The sequence below is a fragment of the Nyctereutes procyonoides genome, unplaced genomic scaffold, assembly GCF_905146905.1.
Source record: "Nyctereutes procyonoides isolate TBG_1078 unplaced genomic scaffold, NYPRO_anot_genome, whole genome shotgun sequence".
Classification (NCBI taxonomy): Eukaryota; Metazoa; Chordata; class Mammalia; order Carnivora; family Canidae; genus Nyctereutes; species Nyctereutes procyonoides.
In genome coordinates, this window is record NW_026575159.1 from 32,907,721 (window position 1) to 32,930,323 (window position 22,603).

Consider the following 22,603-nt stretch of genomic DNA (forward strand, 5'->3'; position numbering starts at 1 on the left):
ACCGCGGGGGCGGCAATTCCGCGCTAACCGCGGGGCGGAGGACGGAGCCGGGCCAGCGCGCCCCGCACTCGCTCCGCCGGCGCCGCAAGGGCTGCTTCTCCCAGGGGTGCCAGCTGCACCCGGGCCCCGCTCCCGGCGCGCAGGCCTGGGGGCTCCCGCGGCCCTCAGCGGAGGGCGGGGCGGGGCGAGGAGGATCCGAGGCGGGGCCGCGACGCCAGGGGCTCTTTCGCTTTCCCTTTTGTTCCGTGCAACGGCGAGTCCGCGCGGGAGAGGGGAGCGCGGCTCCAGGGCGCCGGTTTCGCCCGCGCCCCCACGGGCGCCGCACCTTCCCCGCGCCGCGCACAGGCCTCGCCCGAGACTCCCTGAGGCTCCCGCGGGCGCCGACAAATCGCCTCGCGCGCTGGGTCGAGTGGCGGGGCCGCCCGAGGCCAGGAAGCCCCGCGCGCCATGCAGTCGGCGCCCGCCTGGCCCCCGCCGCCCGCCGCCCTGCGGCCCTCCGCCTTCCCGCACCCCGCGCTGCACGCCCTCCACCGCCTGGTCCGAGCCCTGCTCTTCCCGGCCTACTGGGCCCTGGACCGGCTGCTGGGCTGCTGCGCGCCCGGGGCGCGTCCGAACGGCCTGGCGGGGCTGAGGGCGGCGGCGGGCGCGGCGGCGGCGCTGCTGCTGCTGCTCCTGGCCGGCCTCCCCCTGGTGCTGCCCGCGCTGCCGCTGTGGCTGCTCCTGCAGGCCTGGCGCCGCCCCTTCTGCTACGCGCCCCCTCCGCCGTGCTGGGCGCCACCCGCCCCCTGGCGCCCCCCGGCCCAGCCCGCGCGCCGCTTTGGCTTCCTCAGCGCCAACGTGTGCCTGCTGCCCGACGGGCTAGCGCGCTTCAGCAACCTGAGCCGCAGCCAGCGGCGGGCCGAGGAGGTGGGCGCCCTGCTGGTCGCCGCCCTGCGGCCCTCGCGCTACGGGACCACGGGCTGCGGTCCGCCCGGGCCGGGGGCGCCCGCTGGGGCGCTGACAGCTGCTCTGCCGCCGGGCCTGGACTTCGTGTGTTTGCAGGAGGTGTTTGACCCGCGCGCGGCGCACCGCCTGGTCAGCCGCCTGGCGCCCAGCCTGGGCCCGGTGCTGTACGACGTGGGCTCCCTCGGCCTTCAGCGCGGGCCGCACCTCAAGCTGCTCGGCAGCGGGCTGCTGCTGGCCTCGCGCTACCCGCTGCTGCGCGCCGCCTTCCGGTCTTTCCCCCACGCACGTCGCGAGGACGCGCTGGCCTCCAAGGGTCTGCTCTCCGCACAGGTACAGGCCCGGCGGCCGCGGCGCTCCCGGGCCGGGGAGAAGGCAGGGCGTGGGGTGGAAGCCGCGAGGGTTGCTGGGGCCGTCCACGGTGTTGCAGGCGCAGGTGGGCATCCTGGACGGGCGCCGCGTCGTGGGCTTCCTGCACTGCACGCACTTGCATGCGCCGAGTGGTGAGCCTCGCGGATTCGTCCTGGCGGCGGGTCCCTAGCCTCGTCTGCGTCTCCGCCGCCGGCACTGTTTGTTCGCCGCCCGGAGCACCGCGGGCGGGGCGGGGCGGGGGTGGGGCGCGCAGCTGGGCTCAGCAGTGCCCCCCTCCCCCCGCAGAGGACGGGCCCTTGCGCTGCAAGCAGTTGACCCTTCTGCTGGACTGGATCGAGCGCTTCGAAGCCGAGAGCCGCCAGAGCGGCGAGGCCGTGGCCTTCAGCGTGCTTCTGGGTGACCTGAACTTCGACAACTGTTCTTTAGGTGAGGGGGGGGGGCGGCGGGGCGGGAGGGCGGGGCGGGGGCAGGGCCGGCGCCGGGTCCCGCCCACCGAGCCTCGGCCTCCCTCCGCAGACCACGCGCAGGAGCAGGAGCACCAGCTCTTCGACCGCTTCCAGGACCCCTGCCGGCTGGGCACTCGCCGGGAGCAGCCCTGGGCCCTGGGTAGGGCGGCCGCCGGGGAGGGGTCCTGGGGAGGGGACCTGGGGAGGGCTCTGGGGCCGCGGCTCCCGTGCTGACACCGCCCCCTCCCCAGGCACGATCCTGAACACCTCCACTCTCCACCACTCGGTGGTCTGCTCCCCAGAGATGCTGCGGAGGTGAGTGGCCACCTGGGGGTCAGCCAACGCCCAGAGCCCTGCCTCGGAGGGGAGCCCTGGCTTTGATGACACCGCTCGTCCTCAGGGCCCTGGAACAGGAGAAGGGGCGCCACCGCTACCTGGCCGGCCCTGCCCGCGGAGGCCCCCGGCCTAAGCCCTGGCGGGGCCGGCGCCTCGACTACGTCCTGTACCGGGGAGTGGCCGGAGCCCCGCTGAGCCCAGTAAGTCCGGGGTTCAGGGCGCTGGGCTGGCTGGCGCTGGGACAACCCCTGACTGCCTCCTGCCCCAGGACGTGGAGCAGGTGACCTTCAGCACCGCCCTGGCCGGGCTCACAGACCACTTGGCCGTGGGACTTCAGCTCCGAGTGTCCACGCTCCCCTGACACATGCACGCAGGCGATGGTGGTGAGGCCGAGTGGACACATAGACACGGATGCACAGCCGAGCCTGGCCGGCTGCCGCGGGGCCACGGAGCCGGGAGATCTTTATTGTGGGGCCGCCCTCACACCGCCTCCTGGGCCCTGCGGTACTCGTAGACGCTGCCCCGCTTAGGGAAGGCGGGGATGTGCTGCGGCGACCCCGATGGCGGCGCGGGGTCCTCCGGGTCCCCGTAGCCCCCCCCGCCGGGGGTGTGGAGGCAGAACACGTCCTGCGAAACAGAGGGGCAGCTGGGCCTGGGCATCCCCCTCCCTCCCTCCCCTGCAGTCCCCCCACCCTCCGGGTGGCGCATGCGCAGCGGCAGGTCTGGCCCACCGATGCCCCTGCGCGCCCTCCCCTTCAGAAACCAAATTAAAGTGTCTCTGGTTCTTTGCAACTGCGCTCACTACCTGTGGAATGGGGGGGCCCATGGGCTGCGGGCGGGATGGAGAAAGGATGGGGCGCAATCCTTACCCCGGGGAACACGGGCACCGACGTCTTTCCCCCCAGATTCACCGTGCGGCCGTCCTTGCGGATCAGCAGGTTTAGGCCCCGCGCCCCGGGCTCGCCCCCTGCGGGAAGAGGCCAGGGAGGGAGGGACGCAGGAGCTGGTGGGGAGACGGGGCCGGCGGCCGGAGGGGGCAGACGGGGGGGGGGCAGGGCCGCTCACCGTGGAGGCCATAGGGCTGGAAGGCTCGGCGCTCGGTCAGCACGGACAGCAGCGCCTCTTCGCGGAACAGCAGCTCACGGACGACGCCATCGCCGCCCCGGAAGCGGCCGCGGCCCCCGGACCCCAGCCTCAGCTCGAAGCGGCGCACGATGACCGGGTACCTGCGCGGGCGGGGGGCTGAGCGCGGCTCGCCCGGCCCCGCCCCCGGCCCCGCCCCCGCCGGCCGCGCCCTCACCTGCTCTCCAGGATCTCCGGGTCGGTGATGCGCGTGTTGGTCATGTGGCTGTGCACGCCGCTGCGCCCGTGCCAACCGGGGCCCGCGCCTGCGCCGCCCGCCACCGTCTCATAGTAGCCCATGTGGGCATTGCCCAGGGTCACATTGTTCATGCAGCCCTGGGGGGACAAGGGAGCTTCGCGCTGGGCTGCGGGCAGCCCCTCCCCGGCAACACGCCCCAGCGCACCTGTCCCCGCACCTGGGACGCGGCACAGGCCCCAAAGGCCCCCAGGATGACGTCCACCACGCGCTGCGACGTGAGCACATTGCCGCCCACCACGGCCGCTTCGGGGGTCGGGTCCAGGATGGAGCCTCTAGGGATCACCACGCGCACCGGCGCCAGGCAGCCCTGCGGGGGCGGGGCCGGCTGTCAGGGCGGGTGGGGAGGGCCGTGGCCCAGGCCAGCACCGGGATCCCAGCGCCGTCGGGCCGCCGTCGCCGCCCTTCCCCACCGCGGGGACCACATGCTCCCGCGCACCTGGTTGAGCGGGATGTCGCGGCCCACCAGACAGCGCAGGCAGTAGATGAGGGCGGACAGCGTGATGGCCCGCGGGGCGTTGAGGTTGCCAAACACCTCGGGCCCGGTGCCGCTGAAGTCAAATACTGCGCTGCCCTGCCCACGGGAGGGGAGCGGAGGGGATGGGGGGAGAGGTCAGCAGCCCCCAGGCCACTGCGCCCCCATGCCCTGAGCCCCGCTCCCGCCGCCTGACCTGGCTCAGGTTGATCTGCACGCGGAGCCGGATGGGGGAACCATCGTCCATGTGGTCCTCCGCCGACACCTCCAGGGGCTGGCCTCGGGCCTGCCGGGAGCTTCCAAAGGCCCGCAACATGTCCCGCACAGCCAGCTCCGCGTTAGCCTGGCGGTCGGGAGGGTCAGCTGCAGCCTGGCCGTCTCCAGGGGTCCCGCGCCTCCCCGCCTCCCGGCCCAGCCTCCTGGGGCGGCACAGAGCTGCCCACCTGCTCCTGACCCCTCGGCCCACCTGAATGTGGCCCATGTAGGCCTGCACCACATCCAGGCCATACTGCCCAATGAGTTCTCCCACCAGCTGGATGCCCTTCTGGTTGGCTGCCACCTGGGCACGGAGGTCTGACAGGTTGTCGTGCAGGTTTCGGGTACCGCTGCAGCCGGGAATCTTGCCTGGAGCCCGCAGGGCCTCAGTCACCGCTGGACGGAGGAGGTCACCGCTGAGCCACCCTCCAGCCCCTACGGCTGCCTGGGGCCCTGCTCACACCTACTTCCCCTCTGCTGGGCACTGTATGGTATGGGGCTCCCCGTGTTGGCCCTTCACTGGCTCCCTACAAGCAACCCCCCAAGCCCCAGCCTCCTCCCATCTGCTCAACCTTCCCACCCTCCCGCCCCCCCCAGGGCACCCCTAGGCTGCCTCGCCTATGACCTCACAGGAGCTGGAGGTGCTTCCCTCAGCAATCTGCTTCCACCTTTCATTCCCCCTGCCCACCTCTCCCCCACCTGCATTTTCCCCACCTCTTCCAGGAGAAAACCCACTTCCCTTGGCCCTCCCCCACTCACACTGCCCCCAGGGGCCCTCGCCCCACCCCTTCGAAAGAGCAGCTAGCTCTGGCTTGTGCCCCACCTCCGCACCAAGCTGAAGGAGGCCCCTACCCGCCCCAGGGCGAGCCCCAGGAGCCAAGAGTCTGGGTCACAGTACTCTCTCAGGCTCCCTGGCCACTGTGTCCTGTCACATGCCTGCACGTGTCTCTCTGTGATCCCTGCCCGCTGCCCCCTGCTCCCCCCACCTTGACCAAGGGAGCAGCCAGGCCTACTCAGTTGTGTCTCCTGCACCCACAGCAGCCTGCAGCTCTGAGAGCCCACCCTGCACCCTGCCCCCTGCCTACCCCACTGACCCTCATTCTGGGATGTCCCCCTGGGCTCCCAGACCCCTGAGGCCTCACACCGACTCTGAATTTTCCATGGCCCTTGTCTCCTGGGCCACACTACAACTTCTATCCTAACGTCCCTGCAGCAGCTCTGTGCCTGCTCAGTGCCACAGCCTCCCTCCATCCTCCAGCTGTCCAAACCTGACTCCTCATCCTCATCCCCAAATCCAACCAAATGCCAACCTTGATTATCTCCAGAACAGTGGTCCCTACCCCCCTTTCTGCTGCCCAGCTTGAGGGCCAGCACCGTCCAGGGCAACCACAGCTGCCCCCCACCCCACTCAGCCTGGCCTCTGGGCGACCCTCCACCCCCCCATCACTCTGCATGTAGCTGGGCGCTCTCCAGTGCAAGCCCCACTGAAGCCATTCATGGCCACCCTGCTACCCAATGACTCATACCTAGGCCCAAGAAAGTTTTCCAAGAGCCTGCAGTCGCTGGCTCTGTCCTCACTGCTTCTCCGCAGCCTCTGGACCCCGTGCAAACACAGTGCAGACTGTGACTGTGACTACCATGAGCAGCTGCCTACCTTGAAATAGGCTCCCCTCCCTCCTCTGCCTGATTCCATGGGTCCTGGCCAGCTCCCTATCCCCAAAACCACTGAGGCCTTCCTGGATCCAGGCAGAGCCCGGCTCAGCTGCCTGGTCACCTCTGAGAGATGATCTGCAACCACTGTGGGGTTACTGCCTTGCTCCCCCAGGCAGGCCTGGGCCAGCAGGCCACGTCCCAGTGCCCTCCCACGTACCCCGGCCCTGGCCGGAAGGAGCGATCACGTGTGCCAGCCCACTGAACCCTCCCCCCGTGCCTCGCCATGGCCCCAACGCCACTCCCACTCACCATCCTCCTGGAAGACACCCCCCTGGACGAGTTTGAAAGACAGAAAGACAGCACCCTCCTGCTGCAGTGTGGTGGAGTGGGGGGGCATGGAGCCTGGTGTGATGCCCCCAATGTCCGCATGATGCCCACGGCTAGCCACGTAGAACACAGGCCGAGTCTGACCTGGCCAGAACACCTGGGGGTGGAGAGCAATGGTCAGCTGTGTCAGCCACCCTTGCCCCCCAAAGACACCCAGGCCGAGGTCCTCACCGGTGTGATGACGGTCAGGTCTGGCAGGTGGCTGCCCCCAGCGCTGGGGTGGTTGCTCAGCAGCACGTCACCGGGGTGGAGGTTGGCACCCAAGTGCTGGATCTGAAACCAGGAGACAGTCTGGAGTTGGAAGCGGTGGAGGTGAGGGGTGGGGTAAGGGAAGCAGAAGGGACCCACCGAACCTGGAACTGCACGGTCTCCTGCATGGCTCCCAGGTGCACGGGGATGTGGGGGGCGTTGGATACCAGCCCCCCATCAGGCCCGAAGAGGGCACAGGAGAAGTCCAGACGCTCCTTGATGTTGGTGGAGATGGCTGTGCGCTGCAGGATGCGGCCCATCTGCTCTGGGGGCACAGAGTGACCAGGAGCCCACTGGCCCCACCCCACCCACAGCGCAGCCCCAGAACATGCAGAGGCGGGACCTCCACCCTTGAGGCCTCTGGACCCCAGACCTGGGACCCAAAGGTGGTGGTGGCCCACCTGCACGCAGCAAGGCCACCGCCAGGCCATGTCTTGCCTGTGTGAGGGGCACCCCCCATCCCTGCCTGGAGCTTCCACAAGAACCCGGAATCCCATGCCAACCCTCTTCCTTGCCCGACGCAGGACTTAGGGCCCCCAGCAAGCCCCCAACCTGACCCTGCACAGATGGGTCCACTGTGCTGAGCCTGCTCCCCGTCCGACAGGACAGTAATCTCGGATCCCACGGCCACTAATGCTGGCACGGTGGGGCTGGCCATCCCAGTGCCGGGGCCACACTGCCCATTCTGTCGCCAGCAGGGGTGCCACTACAGCTCCCTCCCCCAGGGCATGCTGTCCTCCCTCTGCACACCCCTGCAGCCACACAGCCTGTGCCCACCTCTGCACAGTGTGCACACTCCCATATGCTCCACAGGGAGCAGGGCCACTGCGGGGGGCACTCACCAGCAATGCTCATGAAGCGGTGCGAGAAGATGGACAGGTGGATGGGGTCAAGCTGGGCCCCCACGGTGCTCGGGGCCTCAGCCCCCACAGAGATGCGGATGTCCCCGGTCTCCGTCACCTCTGCCTGACACCCTGGTTCCACCAGGATGGTGCTGAGGGCAGGGGCACAAGAGGCTGGAAGCTCCAAGCCAGACCCCCTCATCCCAAATAGGGACCCAACATCCCCAGGCGGGGGGGGCACGCCGAACATAATGGGACCCCAGAGTCCTTCACACTCCTATAGCCTTGGGCCAGAGACCCCTCGGCCAGGATCCCTGGGTGAGCTCGGGCCCCCAAGGCCCACCTGTTGCTGTCAATAATGAGGCAGGGCCCCTGAAGCTTGTGCCCGGAACACAGCTCTCCCAGCAGGTAGACAGGGGTTTCCTGGTAGCCCCCCTCAAAGTAGCACTGGGTCATCTGAGGAGGGTGTGGGATGAGCGAGCTTCCTCGGCCCAGCACCCTCCCTGGGCATCCCCATCCCCCGCCTACCCCATATCCCTGGGCAGCGGGGCAGGGCAGGCCGAGGCAGAGCCACCCACCTTGTCTACCCGAGGAGGTCCACTCTGAGCTTTGGGGACATCCTCAAGGCGAAGGCCACTGCAGCCAGTGCCCCTCACGCGCACATCGTCCACCACCACTGGCCGCTCAGGGATGATGAAGCCAAACTCCCTCATGTATCTGCACACCCACCAGCGAGAGAACAGTCAGGGAAAGGTGGCCAGGCTGGCAGGTGCCCACCAGGGCTCCCAGGATGCAGAGTTCACATACCTCTCCACGAAGGCTGCCCCGAAGTCACCGGCACGGGGCGAGTGGGCAGTAGCCGGGTGCTGGTGTGCAGACACCATCAGGGCACAGTCCGTGCCCTGGTAGCGTAGATGCAAGAAGCTCTCGGTGCTGATCTGGGACCTGCAGCAGGAGGGCAGGCGGGGCACTTGCACATGGCACCCCGAGAGGACTCCTGTCCTGCCTCCTCCAGCACTCAGGGGTCCAGCCCTCCTTGACCACTGCCCAAAGGGGCCCCAGCACCACCTGGGGAAGTTGGCAGTAAATCCAACTAGGGGGTGACTCTGAAGGGCCAAGCCCACCCCACCCCTTCGATCCCCACCTGGGAAAGCCCTGGGCCAGCAAGGTGTCCACACACTGCTCCTCCAGGCGGCTTAGCCTCTGGTCCAGCTGCACAAAGGTCTCAGGCGCGTAAGGCAGGGAGCACGGCTCCTGCGCCTCATGCACCACGTCTGCCAGGGCCAGCCCCAGTGCTGACAGCAGCCCGCTGTGCCTGCGGGGACAGGGACCTCAGCAATGTGGGGCTGCCTCCCGGAGCCAGCCCCCCACCCCAGAACACGTGCGTGCACAACTCTCAACATACCTGTGAATGTGCACGGTGTCCATGCCCAGGGCGCGGGCGATGGCACAAGCATGCTGGCCACCAGCTCCCCCAAAGCACGCCAGCACGTGGGCCGAGGGGTCATGGCCTCGTGCCTGGGAAGCCAAGAGGGGCTCGGTGGTGTGCCTTACCCTGTCCGGCCCCCACCCCTCCCCCCGATTGGGTTGCCTGAGTGGGAGGTGTGGGAGTGGGGAGCAGGGCTGGAGGGCAAAGGCAGGCATACCTGCGTGAGCGCGCGGATGGGCCGGCACATAGCCTCGTTGGCCACACGCACGAACCCCATGGCTACCTCCTCCAGGCTCAGCGGGGAGGCCGGGCAAGGCCCATTGGTCAGGAAGCTGTTGACCTCAGTGGCCACAGCCTCCAGGGCCTTCCGGGAGGCCTCAGGGGACAGTGGCTGGTCCTCTCCCGGCCCAAAAATGCAGGGGAAGGAGGCAGGCAGTAGGCGACCCAGAACCAAGTTAGCGTCGGTCACCGTCACGGGGCCCCCTGGGAGGTGTGCACGGTGTGGGGGTTGGGGGCTGGAGATGGGGTCCAGGAGGGGGCAGCAGGGGCAGGGCCGAAGGGGTGGGGTGAGCCTGGGCAGCACAGGAAGGGGCCTGAAGGGGCAGGTGGCAGCTCTTACCCTTGCGGTAGCAGGCGGGGCCAGGATGGGCTCCTGCGGACTCAGGCCCCACCACAAAGAGGCCGGACCTGGGACAGGGAGGACCCGACTCAGGTGGGCCGGGAGGCAGGGCTAGGGGGCCCAGCCCAGGTGCCGGGGCTTACCTGAAGAAGAGGCGGGACCCCCCCCCAGCTGCCACGGTGTTGATGTCCAGCTGGGGGGCCTGCAGGGTGACACCAGCCGTGCTGGCCTCAAAGACATGCTCGAACTCCCCAGCGTAGCGGCTCACGTCGGTGGATGTGCCTGGTGGGGGTGCGGACGAGGGGTTGTCTCCCACGCCGCTGCGCAGCCCTCCCCCACCCTTCACCCTTCTTACCTCCCATGTCAAAGCCAATGACAGGCTGGCCGCCTTCCGCCTGGTAGGTGGTGGCTGAGTAGCCGACCACTCCCCCAGCGGGGCCAGAGAGCACAGCGCGGGAGCCGCTGAAGGAATCCATGGGGGCCAGGCCGCCGTCGGAGCGCATGAAGAGCACCTGCACGTCCTGCGGACCCACCGGCAGCCGCACAGTGAGGGGCCAGCCAGTGCGCGGGGGGGGGGCCGGGAGGGGCAGGCGGGCCTCACCTTGAGCTGGCCCTGGAAGCCGCGGCGGAAACCCTGCACGTAGCGCTGGATGGCGGGTGTGAGGTAGGCGTCGGCGCAGGCCGTGTGCCCCCGAGGCACGATGCGCACCATGGGCATGGCCTCCGAGGACAGCGACACGTGCGTGAAGCCCAGCTCCCGGGCCAGCGCCCCCACCTGCTGCTCATGCTGGGCCCACCTAAGGACGAGGACGACCCAGGGCTACTGCGGCCCTCGCCCCCGCCCCCCCCTCCGCCGCCCCCCGGCTGGGCCAGCCCGCACTCACGTGTAGGAGTGCATGAGCACCACGGCCAGGCTGCGAATGCCCCGGGATAGGAGCTCCTCCAGCTTCACACGCAGGCCCCCAAGGTCCACGGGCTGCTTCACCTCCAGCAGGTCCCCTGTCCGGCCTGCCGGGAAGCCCCAGACCACTTGTCAGAGGCCCCCCACGGCCGGCCGCCCCCACCCCCAGCGTGGGAGGCGCCCGCACCTTTGACAGGTGTCCCGGAGCCAGGCTCCCCGCGGTACAGCACCACGCGCTCGTCTACCTCCAGCACATCTTCATATAGTACCTCTGGCATGGGCACAGCCTGGGGGCAGGCAGAGGCTCAGAGGATGCTCAGGCCTGAGGGGCCTTGCTGGGGTCCTGTGGGGGGGGGGCCGTGCAGGCGAGGGGATGTGCCTCAACAGGCCGTTCCACGGGCCCAGGAGACACAGTCAGATGGGCGGCCCCAGCAGGGCCCACCCAGGGGCGGTTTTCTGCCCCAGGGCACCTGACTGTAGCCAAGTGCCGCACCCCCACAAGGGCAGCTCCCTCTGGGAACCATGCAGAGCGGGTGGGGTAAGGGAGTAGGAGGGTGGGGTGGTGGGCTCCTACCCCCCACTCAGAACAGTATGTCTTAGGTCGCTCCACCCCCAGAATCGGGACAGGAACAGGACAACTTGGAACTGCTCTGAGGGCTTGGGGGACACAGTGCCTGCCAGGGGTGCCTGGAACCTCCTCTCTGGCTGGCAGCGGGTGGCCTTGGGCCGGCACTGACCCTTCCAAGGACTGCCCTCCCCAAGGGGCCACGGCATCGCTGGGAAAACACGAGCTGCTCCACGCAGCCACCAGCTGGGGCGGGAAAGCTCACCAGATCAAAGAGGTCCTCCCGGGCCTGGGTGCCCACGTGCAGCAGGTCTCGGAAGCCTCGTGTCACCAGCAGCGCCACCCGCTCCCCCCGCCGCTCCAGCAACGTGTTGGTGGCCACTGTTGTGCCCATGCGGATGCTGGCAATGCGACTGGTGTCCAGCGGCCGGTCCCGGGGCAAGAGCATGCCCCCCTCCTGGGAACCACGCGGCTAGCGTCAGGTCTCTGGTCCCCAGGTGTCCCCCCCCCCCCGCCCGCCCCTCTGCGCGGCCACCTGCTCCAGGATGCGGCGGATGCCCTCAGTAGGCGCGTCTGGGTAGTTGGCGGGGTCCTCCGAGAGCAGCTTCAGGACCCTCACGTGCCCCCCAGGGCACTGGGCAAAGACGTCTGTGAAGGTGCCTCCGCGGTCGATGGCAAAATGGAAACGGCCCTCGGGGCTGCCCATGACGACGGGGCTGGAGTCCAGCAGCGACTCCTCGGCCGGTAGCCCTGGGAGGACTGCGCGGGACGGATCAGGCCCGGCCCGGCTCCCCGGCTCCCCGCGGGGGGCGGCCTGGCGCAGAGCCGGGTCGGGGAGAGGATGCGGCGGCCCAGGCGGCGCGGGGCTGCGGGGCTGCGGGGCTGCGGGGCTGCGGGCCCAGCTCACGGGGCAGCCCCAGGGCCGGGGGCGCGGGACGCGCTGCCACTCCTGACCCGGATCCCGGCGCCCGCGCGGCCGCCCGAACCCGCGGGCCCGGAGCAGCTCTCGCGGAGGTGGCCGCGCCACGGGAGTCGGGGCTGGTGCGTCGGGGGTCCCGGGGCGGGCGTCCCGGGGCTGCGGCGGGTGCGCTGGCCGCCTCCCACCTGCTCGACCTTCGGGCCCAGGCCCCGCGGGACGCAGGGACGGGGCGGGGCGGGGCCTGCGCGGGCGGCGGGGCGGGAGGGGCGGGGCGCGAGGCTGCAGGGGGGGGCCGGCGGGGCGGGAGGGCGTGGGGAGGCTGCGGGGGGGGCCGGGGCCGGGGCGCCCGGGCGAGGGCCCACCTGGACGCCGGTCCGAGCCGCCCGCCCGCGCTGCGCTCCGTCCCGGTCCCGCCCCGCCGCCCCTCCCGGAAGCCGGGCCCGCCCCCCGCACGACCGGTCGGGGCGCGCAGGGCCCTCCGGGCTGCGGCTACGTCAGGCTGGGCTGGCCCAGAGCCACCGGGAGGACGGCGGGGCGGGGGCGAGCGGGGCGGAGGCGGTGCCGACTTGGCTGCAAGCCCGGGCGCCCTGCAGCCACCTGGGTGCCCCCCGGAGCGAGGCTGGCCCAGGAGCGCGACCTGCCCTGGCGCCAGGCCGGCGCCGCGGGGATGGGTCTGGGCGTCTGGAGGAGGCCCGCGCCCCCCCCAGCCCCCTGGCTCCCCGCGGCGCGGTGACCAAGGGCCCCTCCGGGAGCATCCCCCTGCGGGCCGTCCAGGGCCAGCGTCGCCTCAGCCTAGCGGGGAGCAGCGAGGCCCTCCCCACAGCAGGGCTGACGTCCCCCAAAGCCACCACCGGTGCCCTGACGGTGGGGCGATGGCCTGTTTCCCCGCGGGTGGAAAGGCCTCAGATGGGGGGGGCAAGCACAGGGAACAGCAGGTGAGCCGGCCTCCACCTAGTGCCGGATCAGCAGACCCCCCACGCCCCAGGCCTCCCCCTGCCCCGTGGCCGTGCAGGCCTGCCGCGTCCTGGAAGGTGGGGGGTGCACCCCAGGCTACAACAGGGCCGCCTTTGACTGGTGGCCTTTGGCAGCCTCGGCATCCTCTTCCGTGTGGTGGGGGAAGGAAAGGAGACACAGTTTTGAAAGAACTGTACCCAGAAAGACATGTGAGTCAGTGACCTCTGACCCCGCTGCACCCCTGACAGTGGCCTCCCCCAGCAGGCCGGGCTCCAGGGGTGTCTCTGCCCAGCCAGGCCTGCTGGACAGTGTGTGGAGGACTTGAGCTCCACAGCATACGGGACCCAGGGCCCCAAGGATGGGCTGTGGCCGAGTCCAGACAACAGTGTACCCGGTGGCAGGAGCCAGCCATGCCGCTGGCCACCCCCCTCCCCACCCCCGCGTCTACCATGCTCCTTATCACCTTCCCCTTCCCCAGCCCAGCTGGGGCCCTACACAGTCCCAGTGGCCACGGTGCAGGAGCTCTACCTCTCCCTGCTCCAGGCATACCGCAAGGGGGCGGTCCACAGCCCCACTGCCACCAGGACCCCTCCCTGCAGCCCCAGCAGGTCCCCTTCCATCCCCCACGCAGGTGCACTGCAGCCAGCCCACACACGCAAGAGGAGACGGAGGAGCTTGCCCGCTCTCCCCAGGAAGTGAGGACGCCGCTCTGAGCCAGCCACGGAGCCTCACGGAGAACCCCACCAGGCCCTGATCTCGGACCTCCGCCCCCAAAACCATGGACGTCTTCCCACCTGTGGAGTGGCCATACAGCCGTTCAGACCGTGTAAGCGTCTCCTGTACAGGACGTGTCCGTCCCCATGAGGCACCGGGCAGTGCCCTACTTGCAGTGCTCAGGCTAACCAGAGGGGCTGCCCACACCTGCCTTGTCCCGCCACGCCCAGCCTGCTGTTACTCCACCTTCAGGGTGGACATCCCGACCCCACCAGCCTCCGTGCCCTGCCCTGACCCCACCCGTCATTTCCCCCCGGGAGAACTATCCACCACCCGCACCCCATCCCATCAGTCAGGGAGCCTAGGGGCCCAGCCAGGGGCACAGATCCTGCCAGCAGGTTCCTTCTGACCTATAAGGACCTCCTCATCCTCGTCCACCCCCGACTTCACCTGCACTGGCCTCGACACTATGCCTCGACACACCTAACTTGCTGCCACCGCAGGGCCTTTGCACGGACTATTCCCTCAGCTCTGCCCCAGCCCTGTGGCTCCACTCTGGTGCTGTCCTACTCCGACTTCACTTTGTCCCTGCTGCACTGCTTCCCATCACTCGCAGCACCTTCAGCACCCCACAGCCGTGGAAGCAGGGATTCCCGCTCACTTTCATGATCTTGGCACAAGTTGAACGAGTGAAGCTTGGCGGGCCTCAGAGAAGAGCCCCCAGGTGCCGGCGCTGCTCACCTCTCTCCACATCCTTGAACTTGATGGTTCTGCGCCGGGGCGGCCGGGGGCTGGTGGCCACTTCAGCCAGGAGCCCAGAGCCGCAGAAGCCCAGGCTGCTGCCCTGGTTCCGGAGCACCAGCTTCAGCTCCTGGTTCTCCTGGATGAGCTGCACCAGCCGCCGCAGCTCTTCGTTCTCCTGCGCGAGCCGCTGGATCTCCTGCCGCAGGCCCTCGTAGCTGCTGAGGAGGGACATGCCCGGCAGCAGGGCGGCAGCTGCCAGCAGCTGGCGGGCTGGCCAGGGACAGCGGGCCCTGTCATTGTGAGGTCAGCGCCTGCCCTGCCCCCTGCCTCACCTGCATTCCGCGCTCTGGGGCCTCGGAGCCACAGCCCAGCAGTTCCCACCGCCTGGAGCAGGGCACACCTGACCTCTGACCTCTGGCCCCTGAGGGCCAAATGACCCAGGACACAGACCTGCCTAGACCCTGGAGTCCCTCTAGGAAACCGCTCCTGGGGGGTAGAAGCTTCTTCTTTCTTTATTTTATTTTATTCTTTTTTCACTTTTCTTTTATCCTTTCTTTTTTTTAATTCAGTGAATTAACATATGGGGTATTAGCTCCAGAGGTAGGGGTCAGTGATTCATGAGCTGCACACAGCACCCAGTGCTCATCGCGCCACGAGCCCTCCTTAGTGCCCGTCACCCCCTCACCTCGTCCCGCCAGCCTCCCCTCTAGTGACCCTCAGTTTGTTTCCTAGAGTTAAGAGTCTCTCTTGGGATCCCTGGGTGGCTCAGCGGTTTAGCGTCTGCCTCTGGCCCAGACAATTTTTAAAGATTTTTAACAATCTTTAAAAAAAAAAGTCTCTTGTGGTTTGTCTCCCTGAGTTCATCTTACTGTATTTTCCCCTCCCTCCCCCCCCCCATCCTGTTTTGTTTCTTAAATTCCACATATGCATGAGGTCAAGGCATAATTGTGTTTCTCTGACTGACTTATGTCGCTCGGCATCATACCCTCTAGTTCCGTCCACACTGTGCAAATGGTAAGATTTCACTCTTCTGATGGCTGAGTCACACTCCATTGTATACATAGGCCGCGTCTTTGTTGTTTTTAAGATCTTATTTATCTATTCATGAGAGACACACAGAGAGAGGCAGAGACACAGGCAAAGGGAGAAGCAGGCTCCCTGTGGGACTCGATCCTAGGACCAGCGATCACGCCCTGAGCTGAAGGCAGAGGCTCAACCCCTGACCACCCAGGTGGCCCTTGTAGGTCTCCTTTGGAGAAAGAAGCTTCTTGTCATTGGAAGAAGCTTGATCCCGGCCTGGCACAGACGTGTTGCAAAGAAAGGGAGTCAAGGATTCAGGCATCTACCCATCTGGCTGCTCCCTGGCCACCAGCGGCAGCATCTCCACCTGGCTGTGCCAGGTCACGTGGCCAGGTGACTGGGCACGGTCTCCGAGGTAGTCAGAGCCATCACAGAATCTGCAGAGGCCAGGAGAGTGGGTTTTTGAGCTGCCCTGCGGAAGGGCCCTTCTGGCCTAGCAGCAGCAGGAGACTAGCGTGGGTCAGAATTCCAGGGACATGGGGCACGTCAACAGATGCATTTGGATGGGGCTAGAAGCAAAGAGATGGCCCAGGTGGTGCTGAGCCTGGCAGAGATGGCAGAGGGTAGTAGTGCACATCGAGGGCAGGTGCCCTGGGGGAGGCAGGACAGCCAGGGACGAGAGCCTTGTGGAAGAGGGTAGGGCAGGCAGCAGGGAGACCCCATGAAAGGGCTGAGGACTCCAGAGCAGACTCCAGCGGCCAGGGAGCTACCCCTAAGGGTAAGAGTGGGGCGACAGTTCAGAGCAAACGAAGGACTTTCTTCTCTCGCCCGGCGCACCTTCTAACCCGGCAGTTCTGTGCTGCTGTCATCTCTTCCTTAGTCATGATCAGTTTATTTCACATCATTGTTTCCTTTTTGCTGGTCTGCTCAGTACCGTTCCCACTTATTAACCAGTTGGTTCTCCCGGGAACGGCGAGCTCTGGTGGAGGGTGGTCTTCACGGTGCCCACTGGGGAGGGGACGCCTCTGACAGCAGCGATCCAGGAGATGGTGGCAGCTGCACTTAATCTCAATGGAGATTACGACCATCTTAATTTTTTTTAAGATTTTATTTATTTATTCATGAGAGACACAGAAAGAGAGGCAGAGACACAGGCAGAGGGAGAAGCAGGCTCTCTGCGGGGAGCCTGATGCAGGACTTCAACCCGGACCCGGGGTCATGCCCTGGGCTGAAGGTGGCGCTAAACTGCTGAGCGAGGGATCCCTGGGTGGCGCAGCGGTTTAGCGCCACCTTCAGCCCAGGGCGTGATCCTGGAGACCCAGGTTCGAGTCCCACGTTGGGCTCCCTGCATGGAGCCTGCTTCTCCCTCTGCCTGTGTCTCTGTCTCTGTGTCTCTCATGAATAAATACATAAGATCCTTAAAAAAAAAAAAAGCCGAGGTTTTCACGGGGACGGTTCCTGTGGAGGTTCCAGGGCAGACTTTGTTCTGTGCTGCATCCCACATACGGCGCTGCTGGACTCGGGGCCGCGTGGCTCCAGTCTCCACACCCTCTGTGGGGCCCGTGTGGGGTCAGCAAGGCTGGGGTTCATCCAGCTGGCCAGCGGGCACCATCGCCTCGCGTCAGCCTGCCTCCCAGGCTGGGGAGGACCTTCACAGAGACCTAGGTCCTGGGCCCCGAGAGCCGTGAATGTTACCTTATCGGCAATAGGAATCTGCAGGTATGATGACGTTAAGGGTCTAAGGTGGGAAGATGCTCGTGGACGACCCAGCAGGCCCCCAGGTGACCATGAGTACCTCCAGACGGTGAGGGGGAGGGGGGGAGACCTGGCACAGGGGAAGGGGCGCGGGGGGACAGGGGGGAGCTGGCCTGGGGCCACATGCAGCTTGGGCTGAGCCAGGCCGCTCCGCTCGCTGCCATGGTTAAGCTACTGCTGTCAACGCGGCGCAGAAACAGCTTCTAGGGACACACCCGCCTCCCACCAGCTCCCAGTCAGGACATCTCAGGCTGATGGGTTTGGCTGATGAGTGTTGTCAATTCAGAAAATATCTAAGGTCATTTAGTCACAAACAAGAAAACTCCAAAGGCCCAGAAATCTTAGGGGTCACATGCAGGAGAAATTTGGCAGAGTGCCCCTCAAATTTAACAATTCTAAAAGCTCACAGGATACTACCTGCAGGAGCCACTACCTGAAAACAACTTTTCTTTTCTTTTTCTTTTTTTTTAATTTTTATTTATTTATGATAGTCACACAGAGAGAGAGAGAGAGAGGCAGAGACACAGGCAGAGGGAGAAGCAGGCTCCATGCACCGGGAGCCCGACGTGGGATTCGATCCCGGGTCTCTAGGATCGCGCCCTGGGCCAAAGGCAGATGCCAAACTGCTGCGCCACCCAGGGATCCCGAAAACAACTTTTCTAAACTATAATAAAAATACACTCTAATCAAACATGTTAGAAAAGACGCTGAATTATCTTTTCTCTGTATATACATGACGATATCACAAAAGTGTTGTCATCTTTTTTTAAAATTTTAAGCACTCCCTGCACCCAGTGTGGGGCTCGGATTCACAACCTCCATCAAGATCGCATGCTCCACTGACTGGCCGGCCAGCGCCCCACACGTCGTCACCTGCGAGCCGCCAGAGCGTGCATCCAAGAGGCACAGGGGAAACGTGTTGGAGAAATGCTTCGGGAAGATGACTCAGGACATCCTGTTGGGTCTGTGTTTTGTGATGTGTGTGATACCGGTCAAGTCTAAGCATTTATGTTACATGTTAGGATTTCTTTTCTTTCTACTCATTTCATTCCAGAAATATGACTTTGCCCTCTAATTCTTGAAAACAGCACAACACAGGAGTCAAGGCAGGCGGCGAGGAGCGTGCTCCTTTGGCAGCTGTACTCAGGAGGTCAGCAGGCACCTAGGGAGCTTCCGTTTGGGGAAGGCTCCTGTGTTCCCTAAGGGTGGCGCACTGAGCCTGAAACCATACAGACAAACCTGGTTTGTGCTGAACTCCCGCCTTCCTCCTGGGCATCTGGAATTGGGGTTTGTGCCCCACCGAGGACACCTGCGTGACCAGCCCCGCGAGCGGCCGAGGAGCTGAGTCTCCACACACGCTGTCAGCGCTTACTGCTGGGCGGATGTCATGTGTCCTGTGGAGAGGGTTCTGGAAGCTGTGCTTGGTTCCCTAACTTTGCCATGTGACCCTTACTCCTCTGATTTTGATTACTATTCTTCCTCTGTAATAAATCTCAGCCACAAGGTCAACAATCTGCCAGATTCTACAGGCCCTCCAAGCAAATCCCTGAATCCAGGAGTGGTCTTGAGGATCCCAAACACTGCTCCCAAATTCATTAGGCACCCGAACCTGGACCTACCCATGGTTACAACACAGGGTCAGAGAGTCAAGGGGGCAGGAACGGCCCCTAAAGAGGAGATGCTAGGAGGCTGGAGAGCAGAGTTCCAGGGGCGGAGGGAGCACTTCCAGCAATGGACACGGCAAGGGTTCCAGCGATCTGGAGGGGCCAGCCCCCCCGCCGGCCACTTTGGGCTCCTTAGGCCCAGGACCAGCATTACTGATAGTCCTGGGCTGCTCGTGTCAATACTGTGCACCTGGGGCAGGACCCCCGTGGGGACCCCCGTGGAGCTTCCACCCACATCGAGGGATGGACAAGCACTACCGTCTTGACCCAGTGGGAAGGGGCACGGCACATGCTCAGACCGCTGGGGGAAGACGCCGCGTCACTCCAGCACAAGCAGCCGGGGCGTGGAGGGCCGTGGCCATCACCGACTCTCCGGGCGCCGTGCCAGGGCGGTGGCTGGCTCCCAGCGCTTGTGCTGCGTTCATCCAGGAGACCAGTACCTTGACAGGGACACTGCCTGCAGGACTCGGGCCCTTACCTGCTCCGCTGTGTCCATTCTACCTGCTTCTTACAGCCTTATGCTGATCTCGCTTCTCTCCAGGGGCTGGGTCCACATGCCCCCCCTTGAGCCCGGGCCGACCTTCGTGCCCACCTTGACCCCCACAGTCTGGTGGGAATAACACTACAGGACTTCTAAGGCTAGCCCTTGAAACACTGAACCTGCCCACCTTGTCTTTTGAGGTCACCTTGGAGCCCTGGCGCCACACTTCCGGGAAGCACTGGCTGCGTGGAGAGGCCACGGGTGGCTGTGCCAGGAAGCCCCCGAGGCCTCGCCTGTCGCCACTTGCAGGACTAGAGGCGGGAAAGATCCTAAGTGCAAACCACCTGAGGAGCCCAGGCAAACCTCCGGCTGCCAGACTTGACAACGGATTCTTCTTTGTTATTGGAAATCGCTAAGGGGATGCCTTGAGATTAAGTCACGCAGCCCCTACTCAATCCCTTTCTGGAAAGGGCGAGGGTATCTTCATTCGCTGGTTTTATTGCACAGTGGGAGCTGGCGGGAAAGGGGGGTGTCCCCAGGCCCCGGGCCGCACCTCCCCGGCACCCAGCCCTGTAGGCTCCGCTTCCCACATTCGCCCTTGAAGCCCGGGCTCAGCAGAGCGGACGAATAAGGCAGCTTGTGCGGCGCATGAGCGTCCCGCCAGGTCAGACCGGAACGAGGAAGGGGATGGAGACTGGGATGGGGACGGGGACAGGACGTGGACGGGGGTGAAGGGGGGACGGGGACGGGGACCAGGACGGGGTGGGGGACGACGGGGACGGGGCGGGGGGAGGGGGACGACAGGGACGGGGACGGAACGAGGCCGGGGACAGGGACCGAGTAGGGGTAGGGGGACGACGGGGACCAGGACGGGGACGGGGACGGGGACGGGGGTGGGGGGGAGGAGGAGGGTTTGGCCGGGGGCGGTTCCACGGCGCTGGGCCGCCAGGAGGTGTCGGAACACGAGTCAGGACGGGGGAGGACGTCCGCGACGGCCACTCCTCGGAGTCCCGCGGGGTTCTAGCCCGGCCCCGCGCGCCCCCGCCCCCGCCCCCGTGCAGCAGCGGGGGGGCATCCGGGCGCGTCCACCCCGCGGGCACCGAGCGGCCGACCGGAAACTAGTGGGCGTTCCCCAGGGTTATTGGGGCCCATTTCTCAAGGTCTTTTTTGAGTGAAAACCATAAAAGTGTATAAAATGCTCTCATTAAAATAACCGGCGTCCCCAATGCGACGCGGCTATACAACCGCGTGTGCTCCCGATCCGTCTGCGGTTAGTGTGAGCGGAGAAGAGCAGACGGGAGCACTGGAGGGTGCGGGGGGAGGGGCGGGGGGCGCGCCGGGCGCTGAGCAGGGCCGCAGGGGGCGCGGGTAGCGCAGGCGGGGGCGGGGCAGGGGGCGGGGCGCGGGCAGGGGGCGGGGCGGGACGCAGGCCGGAGCCCGCCCCCCCCCGACCCGGCGCAGGCGCGTGCGGCGTGACCCCGGGAGGCCCGGGGGCGTCAGGACCGCCCTGCGACGAGCCCGAGGGGGCGCGGCCGGCGAGTCTCCCCGCATCCGGTCTCCGCCTCGGGCAGCCGTGGGACAGCTCTCCAAACGGCCCCGGGCGCCGCCTGCCCCCGGGGGAACCGTAGTTCCCCGGGCCGGAAGTGGGGGTCGGACCGCCGGAAGCCGTAGGCCCCCAGGAAGCCGGAAGTGGGTCGGAGCCGCCGGGAAGTGTAGTTTCGCGGGAGTCGTAAGCGCGGCCGTCCGCCGGCGACATGGCGGGCTTGGAGCTCCTGTCGGACCAGGGCTACCGGGTGGACGGACGGCGCTCCGGGGAGCTGCGCAAGATCCAGGCGCGGATGGGCGTGTTCGCGCAGGCCGACGGTTCGGCCTACATCGAGCAAGGCAACACCAAGGCGCTGGCGGTGGTCTACGGGCCGCACGAGGCGAGTGGACGCGCGCCGGCGGGGCGGGCGGGGCGCGCGGGGCTTGGGTTCCCCCGCGCTGGGGGCGCCTGACCTCGTCCTCCCGGCGACGCCTCCCCGACCGCCTTCCTCTTCTGGGGAGCCCCTCCCCTGCCTTTCCGAAGCCCGTGGGCTCCGCGTTCGACTTCTCGGGAGCGGAGCGTCAACTCCGTGAGCGGAGGGACTGTGGCTAAACCCACCTGCTGTTACTGCCTGGCGTCCACGCCGGAGCGGGGAAGTGGCCGGGGCACGTAGCGGGGCGCGTTCGCAGCGGCGGAGATGGGGAGCAACTCGGAACGAGGTCGGGGGGCTCTAGGGAGGCAGGAACCCGCCGCGCTGTAGGCCAGGGACACGACTTAGGATTTCACGGGTGATGGGGAAGCTTTTAGGAGGCGGCAGGACATTGACGCAGAGAAAGTGTACAGGAGATGACATCAACCGGGATATATTTTTTTAAGATTTATTTATTCATGATAGAGAGAGAAGCAGAGACACAGGCAGAGGGAGAAGCAGGCTCCATGCAGGACCACGGGGTCACACCCTGAGCCAAAGGCAGACGCTCAACTGCTGAGCCACGCAGGCATCCCGAGCCTGGATATTTGTGAACACACCTGCTCTGGCCACGGATGGAGAATGGGTTAGCAGGGGACGAGGCAGGGATGGAAACAAGGAGGCCTGTTAAGAGAAGTAACATCAGACATGATGACTTGGAGACTGGCCAACTGGCCCTCCAACGGAGGTCCTTCTGCTTGCTTATGGAGATGCCGGAAGTAGAGGGAGGGTGAGGGGAAGGTGTAGCTGCGGAGGGGTGAGCCTGACTCATGTGTGCTTCCTCCCCCAGATCCGGGGCTCCCGGGCTCGAGCCCTGCCAGACAGGGCCCTGGTGAACTGTCAGTATAGCTCTGCGACCTTCAGCACAGGCGAACGCAAGCGACGACCGCATGGGGACCGTAAGTCTTGCGAGATGGGCCTGCACCTACGTCAGACATTTGAGGCAGCCATTCTTACACAGCTGCACCCACGTTCCCAGATAGATATATATGTACAGGTGAGCAAGCAGCAGCCATCAACCCAGGAAGGGAGGGGGAAGGAAGGGGAAGCAAGGATGGGAGTCGGGACAAGAGCCTAATGGACCGATGCCACTGGGCGGTTTTGCAGGTGCTGCAGGCAGATGGCGGGACTTACGCAGCTTGTGTGAATGCAGCCACGCTGGCAGTGCTGGATGCGGGAATACCCATGCGGGACTTTGTGTGTGCCTGCTCAGCTGGCTTTGTGGACAACACAGCCCTGGCGGACCTCAGCCACGTGGAAGAGGCAGCAGGTGGCCCCCAGCTGGCCCTGGCCTTGCTGCCGGCCTCAGGCCAGATTGCACTGCTTGAAATGGATGCTCGGCTACATGAGGACCACCTGGAGCAGGTGCTAGAGGCGGCTGCCCGGGCTGCCCGTGATGTGCACACCGTGCTGGACCGTGTGGTTCGGCAGCATGTACGCGAGGCCTCTATTTTGCTGGGGGACTGACCATCTGGCCCCCCATGCCCAGAATAAAACCCACATACAATC

The 22,603-nt window shown here is 66.1% G+C and overlaps 3 protein-coding genes across 5 annotated transcripts; 2 read left to right on the forward strand and 1 right to left on the reverse strand.

The window, feature by feature from the left end:
- The first annotated feature begins 35 nt into the window (after positions 1-35).
- Positions 36-2,504, forward strand: LOC129502570 (sphingomyelin phosphodiesterase 5-like). The gene is made up of 7 exons (XM_055314280.1): positions 36-1,275; positions 1,373-1,445; positions 1,600-1,740; positions 1,831-1,920; positions 2,012-2,075; positions 2,161-2,296; positions 2,365-2,504. The coding sequence occupies exons 1-7, from the start codon at positions 448-450 to the stop codon at positions 2,455-2,457; spliced, it is 1,425 nt and encodes a 474-aa protein (XP_055170255.1). The 5' UTR covers positions 36-447; the 3' UTR covers positions 2,458-2,504.
- A 15-nt stretch (positions 2,505-2,519) lies between these two features.
- Positions 2,520-12,175, reverse strand: OPLAH (5-oxoprolinase, ATP-hydrolysing). Of its 3 annotated transcripts, XM_055314278.1 has the most exons (27): positions 12,131-12,175; positions 11,385-11,608; positions 11,115-11,306; positions 10,472-10,571; positions 10,268-10,391; positions 9,985-10,180; positions 9,739-9,904; positions 9,527-9,665; positions 9,384-9,451; positions 8,982-9,247; positions 8,741-8,853; positions 8,480-8,650; positions 8,143-8,280; positions 7,914-8,052; positions 7,679-7,791; positions 7,336-7,487; positions 6,598-6,758; positions 6,416-6,517; positions 6,167-6,341; positions 4,416-4,600; positions 4,146-4,292; positions 3,914-4,048; positions 3,635-3,784; positions 3,397-3,554; positions 3,162-3,322; positions 2,966-3,063; positions 2,520-2,723 (listed from the first exon to the last, which is right to left on the reverse strand). In XM_055314278.1, the coding sequence occupies exons 2-27, from the start codon at positions 11,553-11,555 to the stop codon at positions 2,577-2,579; spliced, it is 3,867 nt and encodes a 1,288-aa protein (XP_055170253.1). In that variant the 5' UTR covers positions 11,556-11,608; positions 12,131-12,175; the 3' UTR covers positions 2,520-2,576. The 3 variants fall into 3 exon arrangements, with proteins under 3 accessions (XP_055170253.1, XP_055170252.1, XP_055170254.1); XM_055314277.1 differs by lacking the exon at positions 12,131-12,175 and having other exon boundaries at positions 11,385-12,010; XM_055314279.1 differs by lacking the exons at positions 11,385-11,608; positions 12,131-12,175 and having other exon boundaries at positions 10,472-10,627; positions 11,115-11,193.
- An 8,367-nt stretch (positions 12,176-20,542) lies between these two features.
- On the forward strand, positions 20,543-22,601 carry EXOSC4 (exosome component 4). Its single transcript, XM_055314211.1, has 3 exons — positions 20,543-21,025; positions 21,885-22,091; positions 22,202-22,601. The coding sequence occupies exons 1-3, from the start codon at positions 20,855-20,857 to the stop codon at positions 22,559-22,561; spliced, it is 738 nt and encodes a 245-aa protein (XP_055170186.1). The 5' UTR covers positions 20,543-20,854; the 3' UTR covers positions 22,562-22,601.
- Positions 22,602-22,603: the final 2 nt, after the last annotated feature.

Coding starts and splice junctions, on each gene's coding strand:
- OPLAH (XM_055314278.1), bottom strand. CDS start 11,555: ATGGGCAGCCCCGAGGGCCGTTTCCATTTTGCCATCGACCGCGGAGGC. Junction 7,792..7,913: donor GACCTCCTCGGGTAGACAAG/GTGGGTGGCTCT, acceptor CACCCTCCTCAG/ATGACCCAGTGCTACTTTGA. Junction 6,342..6,415: donor ACCTGACCGTCATCACACCG/GTGAGGACCTCG, acceptor CTCCACCCCCAG/GTGTTCTGGCCAGGTCAGAC.
- LOC129502570 (XM_055314280.1), top strand. CDS start 448: ATGCAGTCGGCGCCCGCCTGGCCCCCGCCGCCCGCCGCCCTGCGGCCC. Junction 1,921..2,011: donor GGAGCAGCCCTGGGCCCTGG/GTAGGGCGGCCG, acceptor CCCCCTCCCCAG/GCACGATCCTGAACACCTCC. Junction 2,076..2,160: donor TCCCCAGAGATGCTGCGGAG/GTGAGTGGCCAC, acceptor GCTCGTCCTCAG/GGCCCTGGAACAGGAGAAGG.
- EXOSC4 (XM_055314211.1), top strand. CDS start 20,855: ATGGCGGGCTTGGAGCTCCTGTCGGACCAGGGCTACCGGGTGGACGGA. Junction 21,026..21,884: donor TGGTCTACGGGCCGCACGAG/GCGAGTGGACGC, acceptor TTCCTCCCCCAG/ATCCGGGGCTCCCGGGCTCG. Junction 22,092..22,201: donor AGATAGATATATATGTACAG/GTGAGCAAGCAG, acceptor GCGGTTTTGCAG/GTGCTGCAGGCAGATGGCGG.